This window comes from Phyllostomus hastatus, unplaced genomic scaffold, assembly GCF_019186645.2.
Source record: "Phyllostomus hastatus isolate PE091 unplaced genomic scaffold, TTU_PhHast_1.1 phas_scaffold_55, whole genome shotgun sequence".
Classification (NCBI taxonomy): domain Eukaryota; kingdom Metazoa; phylum Chordata; class Mammalia; order Chiroptera; family Phyllostomidae; genus Phyllostomus; species Phyllostomus hastatus.
This window is the reverse complement of record NW_025334035.1, coordinates 6,451,998-6,477,038: the sequence shown is the minus strand read 5'-3', so window position 1 is coordinate 6,477,038 and position 25,041 is coordinate 6,451,998. Positions and strand designations below refer to the sequence as shown.

General features: G+C 46.8%; 1 protein-coding gene across 1 annotated transcript; it reads left to right on the top strand.

Moving 5' to 3' along the window:
- Nucleotides 1-2,507: 2,507 nt before the first annotated feature.
- LOC123809217 (myosin-3) lies at nucleotides 2,508-22,951 on the top strand. Its single transcript, XM_045824170.1, has 39 exons — nucleotides 2,508-2,725; nucleotides 4,495-4,638; nucleotides 5,077-5,233; nucleotides 5,711-5,738; nucleotides 6,115-6,223; nucleotides 6,847-6,939; nucleotides 7,698-7,761; nucleotides 7,842-7,940; nucleotides 8,759-8,862; nucleotides 8,945-9,083; nucleotides 9,498-9,616; nucleotides 9,702-9,851; nucleotides 10,774-10,944; nucleotides 11,041-11,347; nucleotides 11,464-11,534; nucleotides 12,117-12,204; nucleotides 12,285-12,402; nucleotides 12,985-13,108; nucleotides 13,207-13,343; nucleotides 13,428-13,683; nucleotides 13,873-14,115; nucleotides 14,204-14,380; nucleotides 14,491-14,636; nucleotides 14,717-14,807; nucleotides 15,215-15,604; nucleotides 15,708-15,834; nucleotides 16,904-17,022; nucleotides 17,193-17,389; nucleotides 17,747-17,930; nucleotides 18,590-18,755; nucleotides 19,038-19,162; nucleotides 19,686-19,994; nucleotides 20,112-20,315; nucleotides 20,394-20,519; nucleotides 21,397-21,567; nucleotides 21,661-21,765; nucleotides 21,916-22,011; nucleotides 22,117-22,254; nucleotides 22,830-22,951. Exons 1-39 carry the CDS (start codon nucleotides 2,522-2,524, stop codon nucleotides 22,854-22,856), a joined length of 5,823 nt encoding a protein of 1,940 aa, XP_045680126.1. The 5' UTR covers nucleotides 2,508-2,521; the 3' UTR covers nucleotides 22,857-22,951.
- The last annotated feature ends 2,090 nt before the right edge of the window (nucleotides 22,952-25,041 follow it).

Here is a 25,041-nt window from a genome sequence, read left to right as displayed (position 1 = left end):
ACCTGATTTAGAAACAACCACATTTGTTAGACGCCCCCTCCCAGACACACCCTTTCTCTGCAGGCCACCACTGTTCTCCCTGCCCCCATCTAGGCTGGCAGCTGGTCTTTCCTAATTGGTGATGTATCTTAATAACAGCAGGGCCTTAAGCAGCTGTTGCTGTGCATACTGGCTGGTGGAATGGCTCCCCATCATTAATTTACTTATTGGTCTTACTGGTGCTTGAGAAAGAATTAACTTAATAATGATACTAATGAAACAGAAAGTTATACAGTAAAAGGAAGGCAAAGAAGAGCAGGGCAGAGGCGAGGAGGCAGGGCCGAAAAATTATTATTGTTCCTGTTGTTCTTGGCTTGTCTTATAATCATACAGCTCTGTCACAACCCTGTGTTGTGACAAAAGTCTTACTCAAAACTCCGGAGGATTTGAACTTTTTCCGTTTCATTCATTTTCCTACATGAGGAGATTTCTAAGGCAATCGCTGCCTGTGCTGAGACCCCGGGCTGAGGCTCACTCTGATGTCCAGGCCTGGCAGCGGCTGCCAGGGCAGCCAGGCAGGGCCTCCGCAGCAGGCCGGGCCCTCACAGAGAGGGAAGGAGCACCAGCCCCACGTTCAGAAAAAGGCATCCCAAACTCCTAACGCTCTAGAGTTGTTGGAAAAGTGGTTATGATCCTGCTCATTTCTATATATATACCTTTCCCCTGGCAACAACCACCAAAAAAAAAACGTGAGGAAGGAGCTGCTTCTCAGTCTGTGGTGTTGGTCATTCTCTTTCCAAATATAGAAAAGGAATGAGCCATGGGGTTAGCGGGGCCTATAAAAGCCCAGGCCAACTGCAGCCCCTTTGTAGCTGCTCTTGTGGGTGGAGGTAAGTCACAGCCCCTCCCGCACAGCTGGTGCTTTACCTCCATGGGGCCAAGTGCTGTGCGCCAGGGCCCTTCCTGGCTCCACTAAGAATAGGTAGAGGTGGAGCTACATCTCCCCAGACCCAAATGCCCACCCACGCTTTGCCTCCAGCACCCACCGAAGCAGGGATCTTTCAGGCCCTTTTCTCCTCCCCACCTCCTCATGGGCAGGGTCCCCCATGGGCAGGGTCCCCCTGGACACTCCGTGGACCTCGGCCTGTCCCCCATGATCCCGTTCTCCCTTTGCCTCTCTGAGCAGAGAGTCCCAGCTCTCTGAGCTGAGAATCCCAGGACACCCTGGGATTCTGTGCCTTTCTCTGTCCTCACCTTTCCCACCTGGGCTGTATGCCTGTCACGGGTCCCGCCCTTTCAAGATCATCATACCGTCTGGATGTCAGTTAGCCGATCTTAGAGATTTCTCCCTGACCCAGGCTTGGAACCACAAGCTTTTAAAACAGAAACTGTTTTTATTGCCCAATTCTGAATGAGAGGCATTGCAGACTGAAGGACGTTATATGGCGAGCTGGTAGGAGCCAGGTTTGTGGCCTTTTACTACATTAATGTCTTCCCTGTGGGTCATGTCCCACTTGCTCCTCCAGTCTGTCTCTGGGGTAAGGCTCTTTTTAAGTTATTAGTCCTTTCTCCTTATTTAGTTAATTTATCAAGAGCTGATTCAAAGCTGAACCAGACCTGCCAGGACCCAAGTTTTCTTTTTGTGTAGTTATTGTAGGTCTGATTTTCCACGGCTGCTGCGATCTTCTGCTCTCCTCCTGTGGGTGTGTCTCTCAGGTGAGAATTCTGGCCATGTCCCATGGTTGGTGGGAATCTCTAGGTGGTCCCGGGTTACCAGTTCCTCTCACCTCCCCAGGCCCTGCAGGGCACAGAGTCTAAGAGAGCTCAGACAAGGGCCAGGGAGGCTGGAGAGGAGCAGAGGAGGCAGCACCTCAGGAGACTTTCCAATAGGATTCTGGGGTCAAGTGCGGCTTCTAGTTTCAGCCACTGAAGGAAGTGCAGCTGATTTCCTTGTATGAGGAGGTAGCCACCTTGATTCAAAATGATTGAAAAATTCCTTAGCTACTTGCCATTGAGCAGAATCTCTTTGAAGAATGACCTTTATTCTTGAATTTTTATTTATTGGTTTTAGAGAGAGAGCAAGGGTGGAGAGAGAGGGAGAGAAAGGGAGAGAGAGGGAAATAATGATTTGTCATTCCACTTATTATGCACTTATTTGTTAATTCTCATATGTGCTATACCTGGGATTGAACCTGCAACCTTTGTGTATTGAGACAATGCTCTAACCAACTGAGCTACCCAGCCAGGGTGAATGGCCTTTATTTTTTATGGTATTTTAATGCTTTCCTCAGCAATGCCTGGATTTTAAAGAAAGTGAGGGTCTGAGAGAGCTGCACTCACCTCTAGGCCCTTCACCAATCTGAGCCTTAGATGATGGAGGCCAGGGGCTACAACCTTTGCACATAACAACCACCCCATAAACATGGACTTTTTTGAGTTTCCCAGCACTTAAGGCTTATAGGTGGAGCTGTTAGGATGAGGGCCGGGGGAGGGACTGGGGGAGGGCTGGACTCACCTGGTGGGTTTACCTTCTAGCTGCACCATGAGTAGCGACACTGAAATGGAAGTGTTCGGCATAGCCGCTCCTTTCCTCCGGAAGTCAGAAAAGGAGAGGATCGAGGCTCAGAACCAGCCCTTTGATGCCAAAACCTACTGTTTTGTGGTCGACTCAAAGGAAGAATATGCCAAGGGGAAAATTAAGAGTACCCAGGACGGGAAGGTCATGGTGGAAACCGAAGACAACCGCGTAAGCCTTGTCCGTGCCCCCAGTCTCTGTAGGTCCTCTGTCTCTGTGTCTGCTCCCACAGTGGCCTAGTCCCTGTGTCCCCCCCACCCCGGCCCTGGACCTGGTCCCAGCCCCATGTGGCTCTGGCGCTGGAAGGCCTCTCCCAGTGTCACTGTTTAGCTTCCTTGGAGAAAGCAGAGCAAATATTGGCCTCAAGCTGCTGGATGGGAGAAGGCCTGGTTGTGGCTGATCGAGGCAGTTCCTGTTCAGGTGCTTTGTCTCTGCTCACGCGGCTCTGAGTAGGAGGTGGCTGGCTGGTGCGTCCCGAGGCAGTGCAGCTGGGGGTCCAACAGAGGAAGACTTCGTTTACAATGCTCTCCCTTGGTAGCTTAGGTTTCCCCCTGATCCTTCTAGCAGTGGCTGTCTAACTGTGGAAGTAAGGAGAGCGGTGAGGGACCATAGGTGACCACAAGCTCTATGTGAAACAGCAGCTTCCCCATGTCCTGAAGGCCATGGGCAATGTGCCCACCATGGCCGGGGTCACTGTGGGAGTGCTAGGAGCAATTCTGGACTTCACTAATTTCTGGAATCCAGACCAGAAGAATCTGGAAAGTTCCAAGAAAAGTTAAAAATAAAGGCAGGGAAAAGAAGATGTGAGAGAGAAAAGTAAAAGAAATGACACCCAGCTTTCCTCGGTGGCCGTGCCCAAGCTGGGCATGATGTGAAAAGGCCTTGAACACTCACTGCCCCCAGGGTGAGCGAGCACTGGCCCACGCAGAGTGGGGCTCTCTATATATTTAAGTAACGGAGCTAAGATCGGGCTTACAAAGCAGTAGGGAAAATGGAAGCTACACGTAAAGAATGACAATCTGAGACAGTCTCCTCCATTCCCAAGGAGGGCTGGTTACATGGTGTTTTAAGTGAATCTCTGCTTGAAGGCAGGAAAAGGGAGGTTTCCCACTGCCTTGTCCAGAGATGGGACAGGGCTATGCTTCATCTTCAAGGGAAGTCTCAGCAAGAAAGGAAGTGAGGGCAGGGCCAGGGTGAGGAGGGCGGCTCACACCCCGTGTGCCTGACTGAGGGAGCCTCAGGGCACAGGGCGAGGGATTTTTCCTCCCCAGGGAAGGACAAACACACTGTCTGTGCTTGGAACCACTGCTCTGCCTCATGGGGCCCTTACCTGCGTGTAACACTCTGACCCCAGAGAAGTGGGGAGGGGTTGAGGTGGGGCTAGGTTCTCTTTCACAAGTGTAGGCAGGAGGGTGGTGAAGGGGCAAGATTCAGGGTGGGGGGGCTGGACAGCTGCTTTCAGACAGCTCTGAATACAGGTAACTGTGGGTGCCAATCTGCTGCTCCAGTGCCACCTCTTTCTCTTCCATCCCTGCCTCAGGAACCCCCATGCACCTGTAGTTCTCTGAGTAGATAGGAACAAGCCCATCCCCTGTTGAGCAGGGTTTGGGGCCACCTAGTGTTCCAAAGTGGAAATGTCCCTCCTACACCTGTCCAGCACCATCCCCTGCATCCACCCGCAGAGGTGCTGGGTCCTCATTTCTGTCATCCTTCCCTCCCCTGAGACCCATCACAGAGGAAAAAACTAAAGCCTCGCACGACAGAAACAAATCACATTGTCACCGCCACTGCCAGCTGCCCTCAACCTTGTGTCCCTCACGTTTTCTCTCTGTTCGCTCCTGCTGATCTCAGCTCACAGGCCTCTTCCTGGGTGGCAGGTGTCTGCAGGGGGCAAACCTCACAGAGAACTTTTGGTAAGCACTGCACTGCTTCCCTTTCAGACCCTGATGGTCAAACCAGAGGATGTGTATGCGATGAACCCACCCAAGTTCGACCGGATCGAGGACATGGCCATGCTGACGCACCTGAACGAGCCGGCCGTGCTGTACAACCTCAAGGACCGCTACACCTCCTGGATGATCTATGTCCGTGCCCACACTGGCGGTGCTTTCCTGGCGTGTTGGCTGGGCTGGGGGTGCAGATGCTTGTGTGGATGAAAGATTAGTGTTTGACTAAGCTGTTGACCAAAAGAAGGGAAATGGAAAAAAGGGGGAAGGGAAAGACAGAATGCGAGAGATGAATGGGATAGGAAGAAGATAGGCTGGAAGGAGGAGGGCTGGGAGCAGGAAGAGCGAGCAGGAAGAGGGAACCTTTCAGGAAAGATAAGCCTTGGGTCTCAGCATTGTCACTCACCAGCTGTATATGCCCTCCTGCCCCCAGCCTCACATGCCTCACCTATAAATGAAAATTATATCTCCCCTCTTTTAGTAGTATACTGTAAAGAAAAATAGTAAATACAAAGGGCATAAGGTTTTATGGGCTCATACATACACACACATATATATTTTTTTACTCTCCCACAGACTTACTCGGGCCTCTTCTGTGTCACCGTCAATCCCTACAAGTGGCTGCCAGTGTACAACCCCGAGGTGGTGGATGGCTACCGAGGCAAAAAGCGCCAGGAAGCTCCACCACACATCTTCTCCATCTCTGACAATGCCTATCAGTTCATGCTGACTGGTAGGTTTCCGAGGAGGAGGCCTGGCGTGGTGGAGCAGGTGCTGCACAGGGCTCGGAGAAGCGGCCCGTGGTCCTGGGCCTGCCTGTCCTGCCCGTGACCTCCATGCAAAGGAGAGGGGGCAAAGCTGCTCAGGAGGCAGAAAAGAGGCCAGATCCCCAAGCCCCTTGCAAGCCCTCTTGAGGAGTTTGCATTTAATGCAAATATTGGTTAAACCCTATGAGAGTAACATTTCTATGGGCCAAAAATAGTGCTGACAATTTCACGTGGTTCAACCTAATATAGTCAGAAGCCAGTGGCTAGGTTTAAGCAGGGGCTCAGCCTCTCTGGGTCTCATTCTCAAGCTCCCATCTAGGACTAAACAAACTATTGGGGGGAGAGGGATTGTGCATTGAACTGTGACTGCTTGAGAAATGGGGTAAAACTGGGAAGCTCTTTTTATATTGCCATCAACTCTATTTTATTTTTGCCTTTGGCAGATCGTGAAAACCAGTCCATTCTGATCACGTAAGTTTCCAAGGCATAAAGCAGTTTCATAGCTGTGGCTCCTTGTCCCCAATGCAGAAGGCAACGGCACCACAAGCTCTGTTCTGTGCATTAGGTAGTATTTAGAACAAAGTCTAGAAAGAAAAGGTAGACTGGAGCATGGGCAAGAAGATACGTGGAAGGCCCCAGAAAACCGGAAGTGCCCATCCTTGGTCAGCTCAGCTGTGGAGCCCCTCTTGGGCCCTGCTTCTCTGTGTGGTCTCTCACCCTCATTTGGTAGATGTGTGTCTGACGTGGCTTAGAGTATGTCCAGGTCTCTGTGTGACATCTTACAGCCACCAGTTACACTAACAGAAGTTGTTTCTTTCCTTCTCTCTCTTTTCATCCCTCCAAATAGCGGAGAATCCGGGGCAGGAAAGACGGTGAACACCAAGAGGGTCATCCAGTACTTTGCAACAATTGCGGCTACTGGAGATCTTGCCAAGAAGAAGGACTCCAAAATGAAGGTATGGAGCCGAGCAAGGCTCACCATGCTCTCATGTCTATCCTTTAACTCTGGATGAGGGAGCAGAGGGAGGCCGTAAACACTCCCCTTCTTCAAGGAAAGGACAGCAGTCCAGAATTGAAAATCCACAAGGACAACTAGTGATCTTAGATGACCCCATATAGAAGACAAGATCCTACCTTTTTTTGCAGGGCGGGGAGGTGGAAGGTGGGGAGGGGGTGGAAATAAGGCTCTAAGAAAGGTCAGTTCGGGAGAATCAGAGAGCTGCTTCTTTTATGGCAGAGTCACATCCACCCACTTGAGAGAACCGTAGCCTGTAGTTACCTTTCTAAACAAAAACATTGCAATAGTTAGAAGTGAACCAGACAACCTAACTGACTGGACAATCAAGGAATGGAAGTTTTAAAGGAATGTTAAGTTAAGACACTCAACTATAGCCAAATAAAACAAAAAGGCAAAGGTGTGTTTGAATAAGACTTGCTGTTGGTTTGGTTCATCCTCAGGCTGCAGGGTCAGGGAGCGGGGGACTGGCCTTGCCGTGACCAACAGGCAAGCGTGGCAGAGCTGGGAAGCATTGCTTACTGTCATCCTGTGGCTTCTTCCTCCCTTGATCTCATGTACTAGGGGACTCTCGAAGACCAAATCATCAGTGCCAATCCATTGCTGGAGGCTTTCGGGAACGCCAAGACCGTGAGGAACGACAACTCCTCTCGCTTTGTGAGTCTGAGTTCAATTATGCAGGGATTTTATCTGTGGCCTATGATACAGGCAAGGTCTCTGTCCTTAGAGAGGTTACAGTCCAGAGGGCATAGACAGTGAAAGCATGAAACAAAACAACAAGACAGTTTCGGGTAACGAAACATTCACATGAAGTTCAATAAACAGGGCCAGTGATAGAGCAATGGAGGCCAGGGTCTCCTTTAGACAGTGTGGGCAGGGAAGGCCTCTAGGTAGGGGCAGGGTCTGTGAACCGGAGCTCTGCAGGATGGGGAGGGACAAAGGGCAAAGCAAGCACACAGTCTCTGAAGCAGGGGAAGGCCTGGTCTAGTCAAGGGACCTAAAGAGGATCTGAGTGGGTGCGGAGAGGTGGGTGGGGGTGCACCATGAGGTGAAGGAAGAGGCAGAAAGAGACCTGTCATGCAGGCATCTGCAGATCATGAGAAGGAGTTTGGATTTCACTCAGGGAGCCACTGAAGGATTCTTTTGGCAGGGAAGTGATATGGTTTGATTTGTGACTTGAAAAAAGTCAGTCTCTGACTCTGTTGACTGCTTGGGGTAGGGTGGTTTGGAGGCAGAGTGGAATAAAGGGGATGGGGAAAAGGAAGGCATATCAAACTGGTAAGAGAAGAAGGGAGAAAAGGGGAGGGGCTATTTAATTTCAAATTATAGGGAAATAAATCTTCTGTTCACATGACCCAGGAGTCTAGCAGAATAGTTGGAGCCATAGTAAATGCTGGTCTCACTTTCCCTCCAAGGGCAAGTTCATCCGAATCCATTTCGGTACCACTGGGAAGCTGGCCTCTGCAGATATTGAAACTTGTAAGTAGATAATTGAGATCAGATGATGCCTCAGGGTGGTGGGAGCAATTTGGAAGACAGCCCTGTGTTTGTGTTCACAGATCTGCTGGAAAAATCTAGAGTCACCTTCCAACTGAAGGCTGAGAGAAGTTACCACATCTTCTACCAGATTCTTTCAAACAAGAAGCCTGAGCTCATAGGTGAGCAAGACCCCAGCGGGGTTGGTCATTTCCGCATTTCTGCTCTGACATCGATGGACCAAGTAGGGCATAGGGGATTCCACAGGCAACAAAGTTTGTTTTCGAAATGAGATGTAGCCCTATTGACAGTGACGTGCCAATTTGGCGGGGGGGGGGGGGGGTACGGACCAAAACGAACCCAGTTGACGAGATTAAACCATTACTGAATTATCATTGGTTTATGAAAACCTTCCGAAAGACTAAGCATTTCATTGTCCTTTAGCGCCCCCTTGTGTCTGACACAGAAACCAACCTTTCACCAAAGCTGAGACCAGTGCAAAATCAGAATACTCCAGACCGTGGATAGTCACCCTGAACTTTGTTCTGCACCTAAGAGGAGCCTTATAAATACCGTCTTCCCTGCCCTTTGACTGTTTGCTTAGCCTTCTGGTCCCAAGCCTGTAAATAGGCTGCAGCTTTTTAAACCGTGCTTCCCTCAGTGGGAACAGGGGCTCCTACCTGACCCACACTAAGCCAGTTTCCCTTTTAACTTTTCTGAACCTACACCAATAAGCACCATTTGCATGCAAAGCAAGAGAATTTAAATACTGCATTCTCTCAGGGGTTCTTAGTCTACAATGCATGGGCACAGTCTTTTCTGGACATTTTATATTCAGTCATAGCTTGAGTATCATGACGCTGTTTAAAAGAGATTTCTAACTCTCAATTCAATCTGGGCTCCAGCAGCAAACGTTTCAAACCAGAATACGGGAGCTCAAATCTATAGGGTGGGTGTTTTCTTTGCATCTATGTGACCTCCTCTCACTACTTACTTTCAGAGCTGCTGCTTATTACAACCAACCCTTACGACTACCCCTTCATCAGCCAGGGTGAAATCCTGGTTGCCAGCATTGATGACGCTGAGGAGCTGCTGGCTACGGATGTCAGTAGGACAGAGAGAAAGGGGGGTGCCCGTCCTTGGTCACTGGGGTCAGCCCACTGACATGTTGTTCTTTCAATGCCAGAGTGCCATTGACATTCTGGGCTTCACTCCAGAAGAGAAATCTGGACTCTACAAGTTGACGGGAGCTGTGATGCACTACGGGAACATGAAGTTCAAGCAAAAGCAGCGAGAGGAGCAGGCAGAGCCAGATGGCACTGAAGGTACAAAATCACCACAACAGGGTATAAGACAAGGTTGGGTGGGTGTGTTCCACTGAGGTTGTTTGGTGCCTCTTTTGAGAGTAATTAATCTTCCTTCTACCTAGGGAAGTGAACCCTCCAGGGCTCAGACACCTATAGGCACTGTCGCACTTGAGTTTGCTGAATCACTAGAGTGGCCCTATTTCAGATACAATGAGAAATGATCAGGGCTTTCTGGAACCCAGTCTTGCCTTTTCATAAAATCTGTCCTATTCTCTGAGTGACTTAGCTTCCATTGACCACATATAAACAGTTTATAGATATGAGACAGACTTCACCCAGCTTTGTAACACCTGGATGACTTTCAAAGTGGTTCTTGTACTTTGCCAAGCATCAGTGGTTTCCCTTTGTAATCATCTTTTTTTTTCTTGCTAGTGGCTGACAAGACAGCTTATCTGATGGGCCTGAACTCTTCAGACCTCCTGAAAGCTCTGTGCTTCCCCAGGGTGAAAGTTGGGAATGAGTACGTTACCAAAGGTCAAACTGTGGATCAGGTAAGCGACTACTTCCAGGCCTGGAAGGGACACAGGTACACGATGGCCACTGTCTTCAGACTCATCTGCTGATCTTTCCCAACAGGTCCACCATGCCGTGAATGCCCTTTCCAAATCTGTTTATGAAAAGTTGTTCTTGTGGATGGTCACTCGCATCAACCAGCAACTGGACACGAAGCTACCAAGACAACACTTCATTGGGGTTTTGGACATTGCGGGCTTCGAGATCTTTGAGGTTCGTGTGTTTATGCTCATGTTCTCATGTGGCATTGCACATGGGGACTGGCTTTCACAATTCTGTAGAAGATGTCAAGGTGGCCAGCATGTCATAATGTCATTATTTTGTAGGAAATTTAGATGGAGGGTGGATCAGATGGAAGAGAATGTGGGGAAGATTTATATTATTATTATTTTTTATTTATTTATTTAGAGAGGGAAGGGAGGGAGATAGAGAGAGAAAAACATCAATATGCGGTTGCTGGGGGTCATGGCCTGCAACCCAGGCATGTACCCTGGCTGGGAATCGAACCTGCGACACTTTGGTTAGCAGCCTGCGCTCAATCCACTGAGCTACGCCAGCCAGGGATTTATATTATTTTAAGAGGGGGAATACTTCAGCCAAGTACCATTTTAAAGGATATAGTTCAATGAACAAAAATAATCTCAAATGTAATTACTGATTTAGAGAACAGGCATATGGAGAATTTGATAATAAGCCAATTATGCAATATTTTACATAAATGTCCTATTGGTTCTGGGTTAGAAGCATATAGCTATTCATCAAAGTACATATTTGGTGTCTACCAGATAGAAGACATGCAGGTAAATAAAAAATTAGCTTGTAGTCTATAGAGGAAGATGAGAAGTTTGTAAGGCAAATTGAAAAGTAACTACAAAATAATGCAGCCTGTGCTCAGTGCACAGGATAGACCCAGACCAGGGGACCTCGGGAGCAGGAAAAGCCCCTTCCTTCCAACTGGACGTGTGGAGAAGACTGCAAAGAGGAGATGCACTCTAAGCCAGGTGCTGGAGAACGTGACCATATTTGAAAGCATAAATGAGCTGGCTAGAGCCTAAGCAATGAGGATGAAAGTGGATGAATCTTTGATTTTGAAAGAAGCCCAAATTTTCACAAGAACATTATATTTTGTTGTTAGTATAACAGCCTGGAGCAGCTGTGCATCAACTTCACCAACGAGAAACTGCAACAGTTTTTCAACCACCACATGTTCGTGCTGGAGCAGGAGGAGTACAAGAAGGAAGGCATCGAGTGGACCTTCATTGACTTCGGGATGGACCTGGCTGCCTGCATTGAGCTCATTGAGAAGGTATACTATCCTATCGACTGGGTGACCTCTCCTCATGTATTCTGCTGTTCACCCTGCAGCTCTTATTTACCTCAAGTGTGCTTTACCTAAATCTAGCCCATGGGCATCTTCTCCATCCTGGAAGAGGAGTGTATGTTCCCCAAGGCCACAGACACCTCCTTCAAGAACAAGCTGTATGACCAGCACCTGGGCAAGTCCAGCAACTTCCAGAAGCCCAAGGTTGTCAAAGGCAGGGCTGAGGCCCACTTCTCACTGATCCACTATGCGGGCACTGTGGACTACAGCGTCTCCGGCTGGCTGGAGAAGAACAAGGACCCCCTCAATGAGACGGTTGTCGGGCTGTACCAGAAGTCCTCCAACAGGCTCCTGGCACACCTCTATGCCACCTTTGCCACCACGGATGGTAACCAACTCCCCAGAGTGCCCTATAGTTGTGCTTCCTCCTACCAGTTTAGTCCATAGGACTGAAAAACCTCCACTGATCTGCTAACAATCATGGGACAATGTTGTTTCTTTCAGCTGACAGCGGAAAGAAGAAAGTTGCCAAGAAGAAGGGCTCTTCCTTCCAAACTGTCTCTGCTCTTTTCAGGGTAAGAAACATACAAATTTATTTGCCTGTAGCTGGTTTAAGTCATTGCACAATGAGCAGTGTAGAGATTCTAAACTTGTTTATGCAAGAACAGTAATGTGGTCTTAACCAGATTCTGTCACTTGGTGAAGCTGAGTACTGGTTTGGTGATACTTAAGTGAGGTCCACCAAACGGAGGAGCAGGACTCAGGCATCACTTTGTACTGTAACTAGCTGCGTCAGCTGGCCTGGGAGGTGAGACCCCTGCACGAACTTTCTGACCTGTCTGAAGGACTCAGGCAGAGGCACCTCATTCATCCAGTGGGGCTGGATACATCTCTTGAGTTAATTTCAGATCAGAGGGCCTTTTCTACTTTGTCTCTGGCTCACTGTGACACAAAGAACTATTATACAGGTTTATTTATTTATTTATTTGCCCACGACTCTAGCCATATGATTATTAAAAGAATGAGTTAAATAATTTCATTATTCCTTAGAATTCATGATAAGTTTAAAATACACTATATCTTAGTTTTCATTACAGTATATCTCTATGTTTATAAAAGTCAACAGTAGGCTATCAAATTTAATCTTTTTCTTTTAGGAAAACCTGAACAAGCTAATGTCAAATTTACGGACTACTCACCCTCACTTCGTGCGCTGTATAATTCCCAACGAAACCAAAACCCCAGGTAGGACACTGACTGGTTCTCTGGGTGGTGGTCCGTTTGTGGGGGACTGTGTGTGGAACTGAGGTTCTGGCTTCATCCAGGGGCCATGGAGCACAGCCTCGTGCTGCACCAGCTGCGCTGCAACGGCGTCCTGGAGGGCATCCGCATCTGCCGCAAGGGCTTCCCCAATCGGATTCTCTACGGGGATTTCAAACAAAGGTGCGTCATGAAAAGTTCTGTATGAGTCATTGTTTTGTTTTAAATTTTCATTTTTCTTGTTCAATTACAGTTGTCCCATTTTCCTCCTATTACTCTCTCCTGCCCTACCCACCCCCACCTCCCTAGTTCAATCCTCCCCCTCACCATTGTCTTTGCCTGTGGGTCCTTTATGTGTGTTCCTTGGTGACCTTTCCCCTTCTTTCCCCTGTTCTCTGACTCCTCCCTGGTCACTGTCAGTTTTTTCTTTATTTCCATGTCTCTGGTTTATATGATTCTTGATAAGAGCTGCAAGTACTGGAATTTAAAAGTGAGAAATACCATTGAAAAGACTCATTTCAACAGAATAGTTATGGACTTTGATGTAAAATAACCTACCACTTGGCCACAGTATACATATTGCACATGGCAGAGAAGACCTGGACTAAGAATCCAGAGGCCTTGATTCTAGGCTATTATCCAGCAGTGTGATTATGAGCAAGTTCCTTTCCTTCTCTGGATCTTGGCTTTCTTGCCTGTAGGAAGAGAGACCTGAACTAGATGGTCTCCAAGGTCCTCTGACTGTTTCTTTGTCTACATGGGCAGATACCGAGTGCTGAATGCCAGCGCAATCCCCGAGGGACAGTTCATCGATAGTAAGAAAGCTTGTGAAAAGCTGCTGGCATCCATCGATATCGACCACACTCAGTATAAGTTTGGGCACACCAAGGTAATGCATCAGTTCTGACAGATGCTGGCCTTTGGTCCCTCTTAGACTTCTCTGGAACACTGACTCACATCATCTGTCTGCACCCCCCCCCCCCCAAGGTGTTCTTCAAAGCTGGCTTGCTGGGAACACTGGAAGAAATGCGTGATGACCGCCTGGCCAAACTGATCACTCGGACACAAGCAGTGTGCAGAGGGTTTCTCATGCGTGTGGAATTCCAGAAGATGGTTCAGAGAAGGTTGAACAGGGTCTTTATTTAAACATGTGCTTTTTTGAGTAAGTGGGGGATCTTTCTTAGAAATAACCAATATTTTGTTTTTAGGGAGTCCATTTTCTGCATCCAATACAACATCCGCTCATTCATGAACGTCAAGCACTGGCCGTGGATGAAACTGTTCTTCAAGATCAAGCCCCTCCTCAAGAGTGCGGAGACTGAGAAGGAGATGGCCACCATGAAGGAAGAGTTTCAGAAAACCAAAGATGAACTGGCCAAGTCAGAGGCAAAAAGGAAGGAATTGGAGGAAAAATTGGTGACTCTCGTACAAGAGAAGAACGACCTGCAGCTCCAAGTGCAAGCTGTATGTGTTTAGAAACCTTTTTGTTTTCACTTTCCTTCTAGATGTGGTTACTTAAGAAAACTAGAATTTTGGTGGGACTTTTGCTTTTTAGTTTAGATGCCTCATAAAGAACTTCATATATAAGAAAATACTGGAATGTCACAAACTTATCTCATTAAAAGAAATCATGATTCTTTTTTTTTTTTAAAGGAGAGTGAAAACTTGTTGGATGCTGAGGAAAGATGTGATCAACTGATCAAAGCCAAGTTCCAGCTGGAGGCTAAAATTAAGGAGGTGACTGAGAGAGCTGAGGATGAGGAAGAGATCAATGCTGAGCTGACGGCCAAGAAGCGGAAACTGGAAGACGAATGTTCAGAACTGAAGAAAGACATTGATGACCTTGAGCTGACACTGGCCAAGGTTGAAAAGGAAAAGCATGCCACAGAAAACAAGGTACTCTCTTTGTGGGCCTTTCCAGCTTGATGTTGTCATTGCAAACCAAATTGTATTGCCTTTACAATTGCTTGTGACTTCTTCTTAGGTTAAAAACCTTACTGAGGAGCTCGCCGGGTTGGATGAAACAATTGCAAAGTTAACCAGGGAGAAGAAGGCCCTCCAAGAGGCCCATCAGCAGGCCCTGGATGATCTCCAAGCTGAAGAAGACAAAGTCAATTCTTTGAGTAAAATCAAGAGCAAACTGGAACAGCAAGTCGATGACGTAAGTAAATGCTGTTAGTTGACAGTCTTAGGACTTCTGGGTTGGAAGAGCCTCCCAAAATCCTCTAGTGCAAAGCATTTGTTCTCAAAAGGAAACCACGTCTTTTGCAGCTGGAAAGCTCCCTAGAACAAGAAAAGAAGCTCCGTGTAGACCTGGAAAGGAACAAAAGGAAGCTTGAGGGAGACTTGAAGCTTGCCCATGAGTCCATAGTAGATCTGGAGAACGATAAGCAACAGCTGGATGAAAGGCTCAAGAAGTATGCTCTAAGACCACTGATTTCAATTTTGCAAGTTACTGGGTATTTTTTCTTCATACATTCTACATTTTCCTTCACAGGAAGGACTTTGAATATAGTCAACTGCAGAGCAAAGTGGAAGATGAGCAGACTCTGGGCCTTCAGTTTCAGAAGAAAATCAAAGAGCTACAGGTAGAGGTGTTTTGGGTTTTTCTTTTACATGTGGGTCGCTCACCATGGGCTGGGTTCTCTGTGCTATAAGCCAATGTGAGCCAGTGGCCAGCACCATGGGTCTGCCTCCTCAGTGGCTTCCTTTCTGCTAGGCTGACAGAGTAGTGTGAATAATTTTTTAATATAATTTAAAATAAAATGTATAATTGAATTATTTTGAGTCGACCTTTCTTTGAATGGACAACATCGTGGGTTGATCACTGCAGGGTAATGATCATGTTGGTGCAGGAAAAAGTCATAGCGAAGGAGAATAGCAATACTCATATTTCTCTGGGAGAAGTCCCAGGATTGGCTTGTTTAATATGAATGGAAACTAGCTTGTTTTTGACATTCAGAGCAAGTCACTCTGGGGGTGATTGGCTCTACAGGCTCGAATTGAGGAGCTGGAGGAAGAGATTGAGGCTGAGAGGGCCACTCGAGCAAAGACAGAGAAACAGCGCAGTGACTACGCCCGAGAACTGGAGGAGCTGAGCGAGCGGCTGGAGGAGGCGGGAGGTGTCACCTCCACCCAGATAGAGCTGAACAAAAAGCGGGAGGCCGAGTTCCTGAAACTGCGCAGGGACCTGGAGGAGGCCACCCTGCAGCACGAAGCCACGGTAGCTGCCCTGAGAAAGAAGCATGGGGATAGTGTGGCTGAGCTTGCAGAGCAGATAGACAACCTGCAGAGGGTCAAGCAGAAGCTGGAGAAGGAGAAGAGTGAGTTCAAGTTGGAGATTGACGATCTCTCTAGCAACGTGGAGAGTGTGTCAAAATCCAAGGTATTTGGGCAGAATGGGGCTCACGACCTGAAATTCAATAGACCTTTTGGGTCATTCAAATCTCAGCGCTGACTTAATTTTCTTCTCTTTCTCAATCCTTTAGGCAAATCTGGAAAAAATATGTCGAACTCTGGAGGATCAGTTAAGTGAGGCCAGGGGCAAGAATGAGGAGATTCAGAGGACCCTGAGTGAACTGACGACACAGAAGTCTCGTCTTCAGACTGAGGCTGGTAAGTGATGGGACATGGGAGGAGGCAACACCTCATTGAGCCCTAAGAGGACCAATTGGTCAAAACTAAAGGGCACTATTTGTCTGGGGAAGAATTTCTACTAAAGCACCTTTTTAGGAGAGAAACCATTAGAATATCCCAGAAAAAGAGCCTTTCAAAATATCCTGAAGGAGATGGACACTGAGAATTTAGTAACAAGACAGAAAGAAGGAGACTAGAAAGAGAAGAGCCTCAAAGTGTCATCTGGCTCTAACTCTCCGAATTAATGTGACCTTGCCTCAGAAGAGTCTGAAAGGCAGGACTCATCCTTGAAACCAAATCCCCAATGGCCCTTCTCCTTGCTGTGCATGTTTCCAGATTGTCTGCAGTCCAGACAATAAAGAAAAGAACATGGCCAATTTGTACAGTCCCTTGGTGTGTAATAAGAATATCGGGGAACATTATTTTATTTGGGGCTTCCACCTAGAAATGTGGTTTCACCCAGTGCTGGTCCTACAGCCCATCATCGTCACTGGTGCATCCATCCTTTGCTAGCAGCCACAACCAAGACAATGAAGACAAGAAGTTTAGTTGCCATTCCAAAATAATCTTGGTGTTAGAAAGAGTCCTAAAGCCTCTCACACCCACCTTTTTTTCTCTTACCTCCACATAAGCATGTAAACCTGAACTCACCATATTCACCCAAGGGTTCATGTTCTGATTATTAGAGATATCAAGTCTTTGGAAAGCATGTTTTCTCTTGATGATGAATCAACAAACAGCTGGAAACACCAACCACTGGAAGGTCTGGGGGAGTTTTTAGGTGTTCTTGGTCATGTTTATATTTATAATTATCCTCATGGGTTTTATTGACAAAAGCCATTCCACATTTCTAGTCATTTACGACAATATTTATGAGGTTGTGCTTACACTTTCTTTCTCGAGGACTCATTCCTTTACCCCTAAGAAAGGACTATACCTCATAATTTGCTCTCTCCCCCATCTTAGCACAGAACCTCACACACAGTAGGAGTTTGGTAAACGAATGAATTCATGGATGAATTAATAAAACGTTTCTTTCTGAACACAGGTGAACTGAGTCGTCAACTGGAGGAAAAGGAAAGTATAGTATCCCAACTTTCCAGGAGCAAGCAAGCATTCACCCAGCAAATAGAGGAGCTCAAGAGGCAGTTGGAGGAAGAGAGCAAGGTGTGTCCCCTGAGGGAGTGCTTCTGTGGTCTGATTTTCAAGTACCACCCGCAGGACAGGGCAACTTCACTCATTAGGTGATGATAAGAGGAGAGTACTTGGATTGCATCATGCACGCGGCATTAAAATAGTAATCCCCTGGGGACTGTCCCCTTTCTTGATGTTTTCAGGCTAAGAACGCCCTGGCACATGCCCTGCAGTCCTCCCGCCATGACTGTGACCTGCTGAGGGAACAGTATGAGGAGGAGCAGGAAGCCAAGGCTGAGCTGCAGAGGGTGCTGTCCAAGGCCAACAGTGAGGTTGCCCAGTGGAGGACCAAGTATGAGACAGATGCCATCCAGCGCACAGAGGAGCTGGAGGAAGCCAAGTGAGCAACTCTATTTACCTTAAATGATCACATGGTAAAGGGCATTGACTTGAGAACTACTTGGGAATAAGCTTGTTTTGTGACTAGACGTTTCCCCACCCCGTGTCTTTTAATGCAGTGCTGTGCCATTGGAGGGACCTGGCCTTAGCACATTTCCTTAAGATAGACAACTTTGATCTTGGTTAGTGACAAGGCAGGTTGTTGATTGCTGATTTTTAGCAGCCAGGAAATTCTCCTGGGCTTATGAAAACAAATGGGCATTTGAATCATAAGGTTAGTGATTCCAACATGATGAATAGTGATGTTCAAGAGGATTGAAACTTAAATAGCATCTGCTTCTCCTTCATATTCTTCAAGGAAAAAACTTGCTCAGCGCCTTCAGGATTCTGAGGAACAGGTGGAGGCAGTGAATGCAAAATGTGCTTCCTTGGAGAAGACCAAGCAGAGGCTGCAAGGGGAGGTCGAGGATCTGATGGTTGATGTGGAGAGAGCCAACTCCATGGCCGCGGCTCTTGACAAAAAGCAGAGGAACTTTGACAAGGTGTGGGGTTGACTTCATGCTGGCTGACTGCTGTGATGTGGGAAGTACTTTGTAGTCATGGAAGGAGGATACTCGGTCCCCGTCCTGCTGCACACCAGCACTGTGAGCTTGGGCAAGTCCTTGGACTTCACTGACCTGTAGTCTCATTTGTGAAATGAAATGGGAATGGGATGGGGGGTGAAAGTTCCTTTCAAACATTGTCAGTGGAGACAAGCCCATTTCTACAATGTTATTCATCCCCCAACATTTTTCCTCCCCCATGCTGCTGGTCTATCTGGATGGCTGACATGCACGCATATAACTTGGGTCCCATAGAGCTTTCTGGGAGCCCCCCTTTTGGTATGGCAGATAGGCTTACTTGAACCAAAGTTTTAATGAAATATTTTAAAATATAGGGACATTTTTATATTAGGAAAGAGACAGTTATCCCCAGCTAATTCCTTCTCACAGGATCCATTTGCTTTTTGGAGACAATTGTTACTGATCAATTATGGATTTTGAGTAAATTTACAGACCAAAATTCTGGTTAGTCCATTAATCAAGAACAAGGAGCTAGGCAAGAGACAAACTCTGAGGATTTCCTTTAATGTTTCTATTTGGTTAGAAGCTTGGAAAAATAGTGCTAATAAGTGGTGGTAACTTCTCTTGTGGTGTTCCAGGTGCTAGCCGAATGGAAAACCAAGTGTGAGGAGAGCCAGGCAGAGCTGGAAGCATCTCTGAAGGAGTCCCGCTCCCTGAGCACTGAACTCTTCAAACTGAAAAATGCCTATGAAGAAGCCTTAGACCAACTTGAAACCGTGAAACGAGAAAATAAGAACTTGGAACGTAAGCAGTTTTAAAGCGTCTGAAATCCCCTTCTCAGTATGAGAGGGTGTGACTTCAGGCTCAAATTCCTGCCATTCATGTGCATTAACACATGCACAGAAATGTTCATCATCCGAAGGGTTACTATATTTTTTGAGTCTTTCTCTATACAGTATCTTATCTCTAGGAAACAGCACCCTTACAGTGATAATAAACTAGTTAAAAAGGATTCAGCTGATGCCTATGATGCCTGGAAACCTGTGCAGAGGTGTTCAAATGCAGCTGTAACTTTCTTCTTTGTAGAGGAGATAGCAGATCTCACAGAACAAATTGCTGAAAATGGTAAAACCATCCACGAACTGGAGAAATCAAGAAAGCAGATCGAGCTGGAAAAGGCTGATGTCCAGCTGGCTCTCGAGGAAGCAGAGGTGAGCAGGGTGCTAGGGAGGCGGCGGCAGCAGGAACAGAGGCGGTCCTGTTGCAGCTGCACCCCAGGAGGCAAGCTGGCTCCACTCCGTCTTCATTTTTGCCTCTTTAAAAAGCACAGTCCCAAAGCCTGCTCCTTTCCTATCAAACAGTGTAACTGTGAGGTTGAATGAGATGATACTGTAATTTGTCTTAAATTTATTGGAAAAAATCAATGTACTACAATAGGTCTAAAATTGAGATTTTATAAAATCTTAGATGAATTCAAAATATCCATAGGGTGTTTTACACTCCTAAGAAATGTGATCATTTAAATGTTATTATTTCTTGATAGTATAATCTAAATAAATAGCAATGAAACATTTTTTCTGCACTGAAGATAAATTAGGGATTTGCTTTTTAAAGATGGTTCTGAATTGCAGAATTAGAGTTATGAATATTCCTTTGATGCTTTATTACCCTGTAGGGCAGTGTAGCAGGCTCTTTACCATCACTGATGCTATTTCTGTTTTTTGTTCTTTAAAGGCTGCACTTGAACATGAAGAAGCCAAGATCCTTCGAATCCAGCTGGAATTAACACAAATGAAATCAGAAATCGATAGAAAGATAGCTGAGAAAGATGAAGAGACTGAGCAGCTGAAGAGAAACTACCAGAGAACAGTAGAGACGATGCAGAGCGCCCTGGACGCCGAGGTGCGGAGCAGGAACGAGGCCATCAGGATTAAGAAGAAGATGGAGGGGGATCTGAACGAAATTGAGATCCAGCTGAGCCACGCCAACCGCCAGGCTGCAGAGACCCTGAAGCACCTTAGGAGTGTCCAGGGCCAGCTGAAGGTTTGAGATAACTCCCTGGTGGGAAACCTCTCCCGGCCTCAAGCACTCAAAGTCATCAATTAGGCTTATGGTCCTAAAGCCTGAATTTCAACTAGACTTCCTTTTTCCTCTGGACAGGATACCCAGCTACACCTGGATGACGCTCTCCGGGGCCAGGAGGACCTGAAGGAGCAGCTGGCCATCGTGGAGCGCAGAGCCAACCTGCTGCAGGCTGAGGTGGAGGAGCTGCGCGCATCTCTGGAGCAGACGGAGAGGGCTCGGAAGCTGGCTGAACAGGAGCTGCTGGACTCCAACGAGAGAGTGCAGCTGCTGCACACCCAGGTGGGGAACCAGGAGGCCAGGAGGAAGGGTTTCAGCCTCAGACTGCCTTGTCAACAATACCTGTGCCTCTCCCCCTAGAACACTAGCCTCATCCACACCAAGAAGAAGCTGGAGACAGACCTCATGCAGCTGCAGAGCGAGGTGGAAGATGCCAGCAGGGATGCCAGGAATGCTGAAGAGAAAGCGAAGAAGGCCATCACTGATGTATAGCATTTCCTTCCTGCTCCTGTGCAGCTGCCTAGACTGTGTATCATTAAAGCCCCCAGCCCTTTCCCAACCCTGACACAGTTCCCACTGGCCAGGTTGGGACCTACTGCAGGGCACACATGGTGTGCACTGCTGCCCACCCCCCTTGAAGTCAGTGTGGCCCCTCGTGCACATTTAAAAGGTGGCTATGAGAAATAAGGTAGCATAGGAAAAACAGACCGGGATGGCTTACATTCTGTTTTATGCCCATGGGAAGTTGTGCTCTTCTTTCCTTCAACATATGGTTTATTCTAAACCATCATATGTCAGTATCCCACCAAAATTCACCTCACATGAAGCCAGCTTCGCTCCCAGGAGCACCTAACCTTTCTGGGTCTCAGATGTCTTCTCCAGCGGCTATGGTGCCCACAGCGCCATCAGCTGCCTGATAGAGAACATTACCTTGCAACTAGTTTGCTGTCCTGCCGGTTCATGCTCACTTTCTAGAGGCCTTTCCTTAATCTCACTATCTCCAAACCTGTGACGCTAGGCACCAAATCAGTCTTCTCTAGGTCTCAGATTCCTTTGAAGAAATATATTGGTGATTGTGGTGATAACAAAAGAAACAATTTTCTTAAATGGACTGAGTTCCAAGGAGTCCAGTTTAAAAGGAAGAAACCATTTCCCATCAAGTCCTTGAAAGTTTCCTTTTTTAGGTTCTTTTCTGTGCCCAGTGTAGCTCATTTCACATTCCCCTGTGGAAGGGTGGACTCACTCATCTCACCTACTGTCCTTTTTCTGTAGCTGGGCTCTGGTCCTCCTGTTACCCAGGTTTCAACAGCTCCAAGGCACTTGATCCTTGCCTGCATCTTAGTGGGTATGATTTGCTTTTCAGGCAGCCATGATGGCTGAGGAGCTGAAGAAGGAGCAGGACACCAGTGCCCACCTGGAGCGGATGAAGAAGAACCTGGAGCAGACGGTGAAGGACCTGCAGCACCGTCTAGATGAGGCTGAGCAGCTGGCCCTGAAGGGCGGGAAGAAGCAGATCCAGAAACTGGAGACGCGGGTACTTGCAGGAAGGACTCCAGCATAAACGGAGCTCTTCAGCTTCTCCTGTTGGTGCTACAGCCCCAGACTAACTTCCCAACTATGTCCCCAGATCCGAGAGCTGGAGTTTGAACTTGAAGGGGAGCAGAAGAAGAACACCGAGTCTGTCAAGGGCCTGAGGAAGTATGAGAGGCGGGTCAAGGAGTTAACTTACCAGGTAAGTGGAAAGAAAACTGGAGATGTGTTTTCTCTCTAAAGTGTGAACACCACCTTGGGGTCTCTCTTCAGACAACAGGATGACACACTTTAGCACCAGAAAATTGGCCAGACCTCATGAAACTCTACATTCCCATGTTCTCATTTTTAGAGTGAAGAGGACAGGAAGAATGTGCTGAGATTACAGGACCTGGTGGATAAACTTCAAGTGAAAGTCAAGTCCTACAAGAGGCAGGCTGAGGAGGCTGTGAGTCAGACATGTTTGTGATTAGAACAGCAGCCTGGTCTGTCTCACGGTAAGCTCTAAGGGGGGTGCATGCTGATCTCACCTGCCTGGGCTCTTTGGTTTTAGGATGAACAAGCCAATGCTCATCTCACCAAATTCCGAAAAGCTCAGCATGAGCTCGAGGAGGCTGAAGAACGTGCTGACATTGCTGAATCTCAAGTCAATAAGCTTCGTGCTAAGACCCGAGACTTCACCTCCAGCAGGGTAGGTGCTTCCTGTTGGAACTTGATGGAGAGCAGCAGATGTGGGCTGGACTTGCAGCTCCCTGGACAACCTGGGGAGAACCCAGTGTGATGTAGATGTTTATGAAATGGAAGGAACCTTAGAGAACTGTCAGCTTTAGAACTGGTCCATCCTTGGGCTCAGGAAGGGAAGGGATTTTGCTTAATGTCACTTAGTTGAGAACAGCCCTGCTAGAACCCAGGCCTGTTAAGTCATAATAAAAGACAAACACTGTTCTGTAAAGGAATGAACAGTTCCCACTGAGACCTGTCAAGCACCCTCTGCTGGTACTGTTTCAGTCACTCTGCATATAAATAGGTACCTGCGGGTAGGAAGCCCCAGTGTATGGGGCTAGTTCTCTCTGGGTGCCAGTTTTTCATGCTATAGGTGAATTTCTCCATGTATGCAATTGTACATTCTCCTGAGATCCAAAAAAATATCCCATGTCCTACTGAAACGTAAAAGCAGGCAGCTCCCTGATGCTTTCCAGGAGAGGGAGCTGGAGGAAATGTGTCTCTGTCATATGACTTAACTAAAAATGCCCACTGTCTTTGCAGATGGTGGTCCATGAGAGTGAAGAGTGAGCGGTCCTCTTCTGGGACAGGACAGAAAATATGCAAAATGTATATTTTCATGGTTCCTGACCATTTTACTTAATTTCCACCTAACTGCTTTTCACATGCAATAAACTTTGTTTTGAATTTGGGACTGTTTCATTGTTTCCTCCTGCCTGTGGGGAAATGGTTCATTGTTTGGAGATTTTAATGCCTAATGTTGAAATTTCAGTAAGCAGATGGCTTGATAAATTCAACTGGTGTGTGCATGTGAGAATAGGGAGAGATCACTCTTGATTTAAATTTGAGATGAGATCAGAAAGAAAAAATACTCCTAGGATAACCACTGCTTTGGCAGGGAGAAGAGAGGAGGAGGAGTTTGTCAAGAGTAATCTCAATATGGTATGAGGGGAACGCAAATTGAATAGTTTATAAGGCAGGGGATACCCACCCCCAATTCTATAAGAGAACCTCTGAAATGTCTGTTGGGCAAACAAGCACTATGCCAACTCTTAGAAATACACAAATGAGGGACATAAATGAATAATCTGCCACTGAGTCCTTGGTTCAGTCTACACTATTTCAAAGCCACACAATAGAAAATCTTACACCTTACCCAGGGTAAACTTGTCTTCTCCTTAAAGATAAAATGTGGCAGGATGTCAGAATAAGCCTCTGGCTGATCTGCTACCTGAACTAGCATCTACTAACCTGGGATCACTTGTTGTCACAATTAAACTTATCAGAAATAGTTGTGAGTTTCCCTCTTTTTCTTATTCTAGAAGATTAAGAGATGACCAGGTTAACTCCATGAGAATTAAAGACCCAGGGGAGCCCTGGCTGGTGTAGCTCAGTGGATTGAGCGCGGGCTGTGAACCAGTGTCGCAGGTTCAATTCCCAGTCAGGGTACATGCCTGGGTTGCAGGCCATGACCCCCAGCAACCGCACATTGATGTCTCTCTCTCTCTCTCTGTCTCCCTCCCTTCCCTCTCTAAAAATAAATAAATAAAATCTTTAAAAAAAAAGACCCAGGGGAGTTTCCTTCAGCACCCAGCACCAAGTTCAGCACTTGCTGGATCTGTCATTTATAGAAAGGGAGCCACTACTGATGTTAGATTTGGCCTATCAGTGATTTCAGATAATTCTGTCTCAAAAATCATATTTTTTAAACTTGTTTTCAATACTTCATGGCAACACTGTGACTAAAACGTGGCATGCCCTTGTGGGGTGGCTGTCCCTAAGAGAAAATCACAGATATGAGAACAGGTCTGACCCAGGCCTGAGGCTGAAAGCAATGGGCTCTAGACCCAGAGCCTCCCGGAACTTCCTGGCATTGCCTTCCGTGGAAAGTGGGTGGTTGAAAAAGCAAGTGTATTTTCTTGTTACAGAGGTACTCAAACTGGTAAAGAAGGAGTGAAAGACTGGAACATCACCATTTTTATGTGAATCAGGAATGACATGATTTACAAGTATTATCACAAAAATATAGAGACCCAGACATTATGTGCCTCATGATAGGAGTGCGTACCACTGCCCAGGGAGAATTTGTGCCCTCCAATCTAACTTGGGTCTGATCAAGCCTCTAAATGTGACCACCAACTTATAGGAAATGCAAACTATGCAATCTACAACCAATAAACTCCGGGATGTCGGGAACTCAACTGAACAAACCATCTACTTTTTTCAATAAATAAATTTCAAGGAAAAGACATAAAAGAAATAGAAAGGGGGAACCATAGGTTATAGATTCAACTGGAACTATCCACCAATTGTCTTGCATGGACCTTGTTAACACACACACACACTCACACACTCATTTCTTAATTGGTGAAATTTGAAAATTACTGAATATTTCACAAAGATATGGGATTATGATTCATTTTCAAGACGTAGTGTGATACTGTGATTATCCTTTAAAAATACACCCTAAAACACAGATAAGAAGGGAGAAGAGGAGAGAGAAAGGGCAGGAGGAAGAAAGGAGGGACCATCTTTGACATGAACTTGTGTTACAGAATCTCAGACATGAAGAATTGATAAAAGAGGCCCTGATGCATTGTATGCAAAACTAGGCCACAAACTAGAAAACCTCTGAGGCTGTAAGACCTGATGTGTTCACTCACCGGCAAAGCCTGATATTTTACACAAAGCAGAAGGGGGAGGTTGGGTTCTGGAAGCTATCCATGACCTGCTCCATCAGGCTCTGATTTTGTGA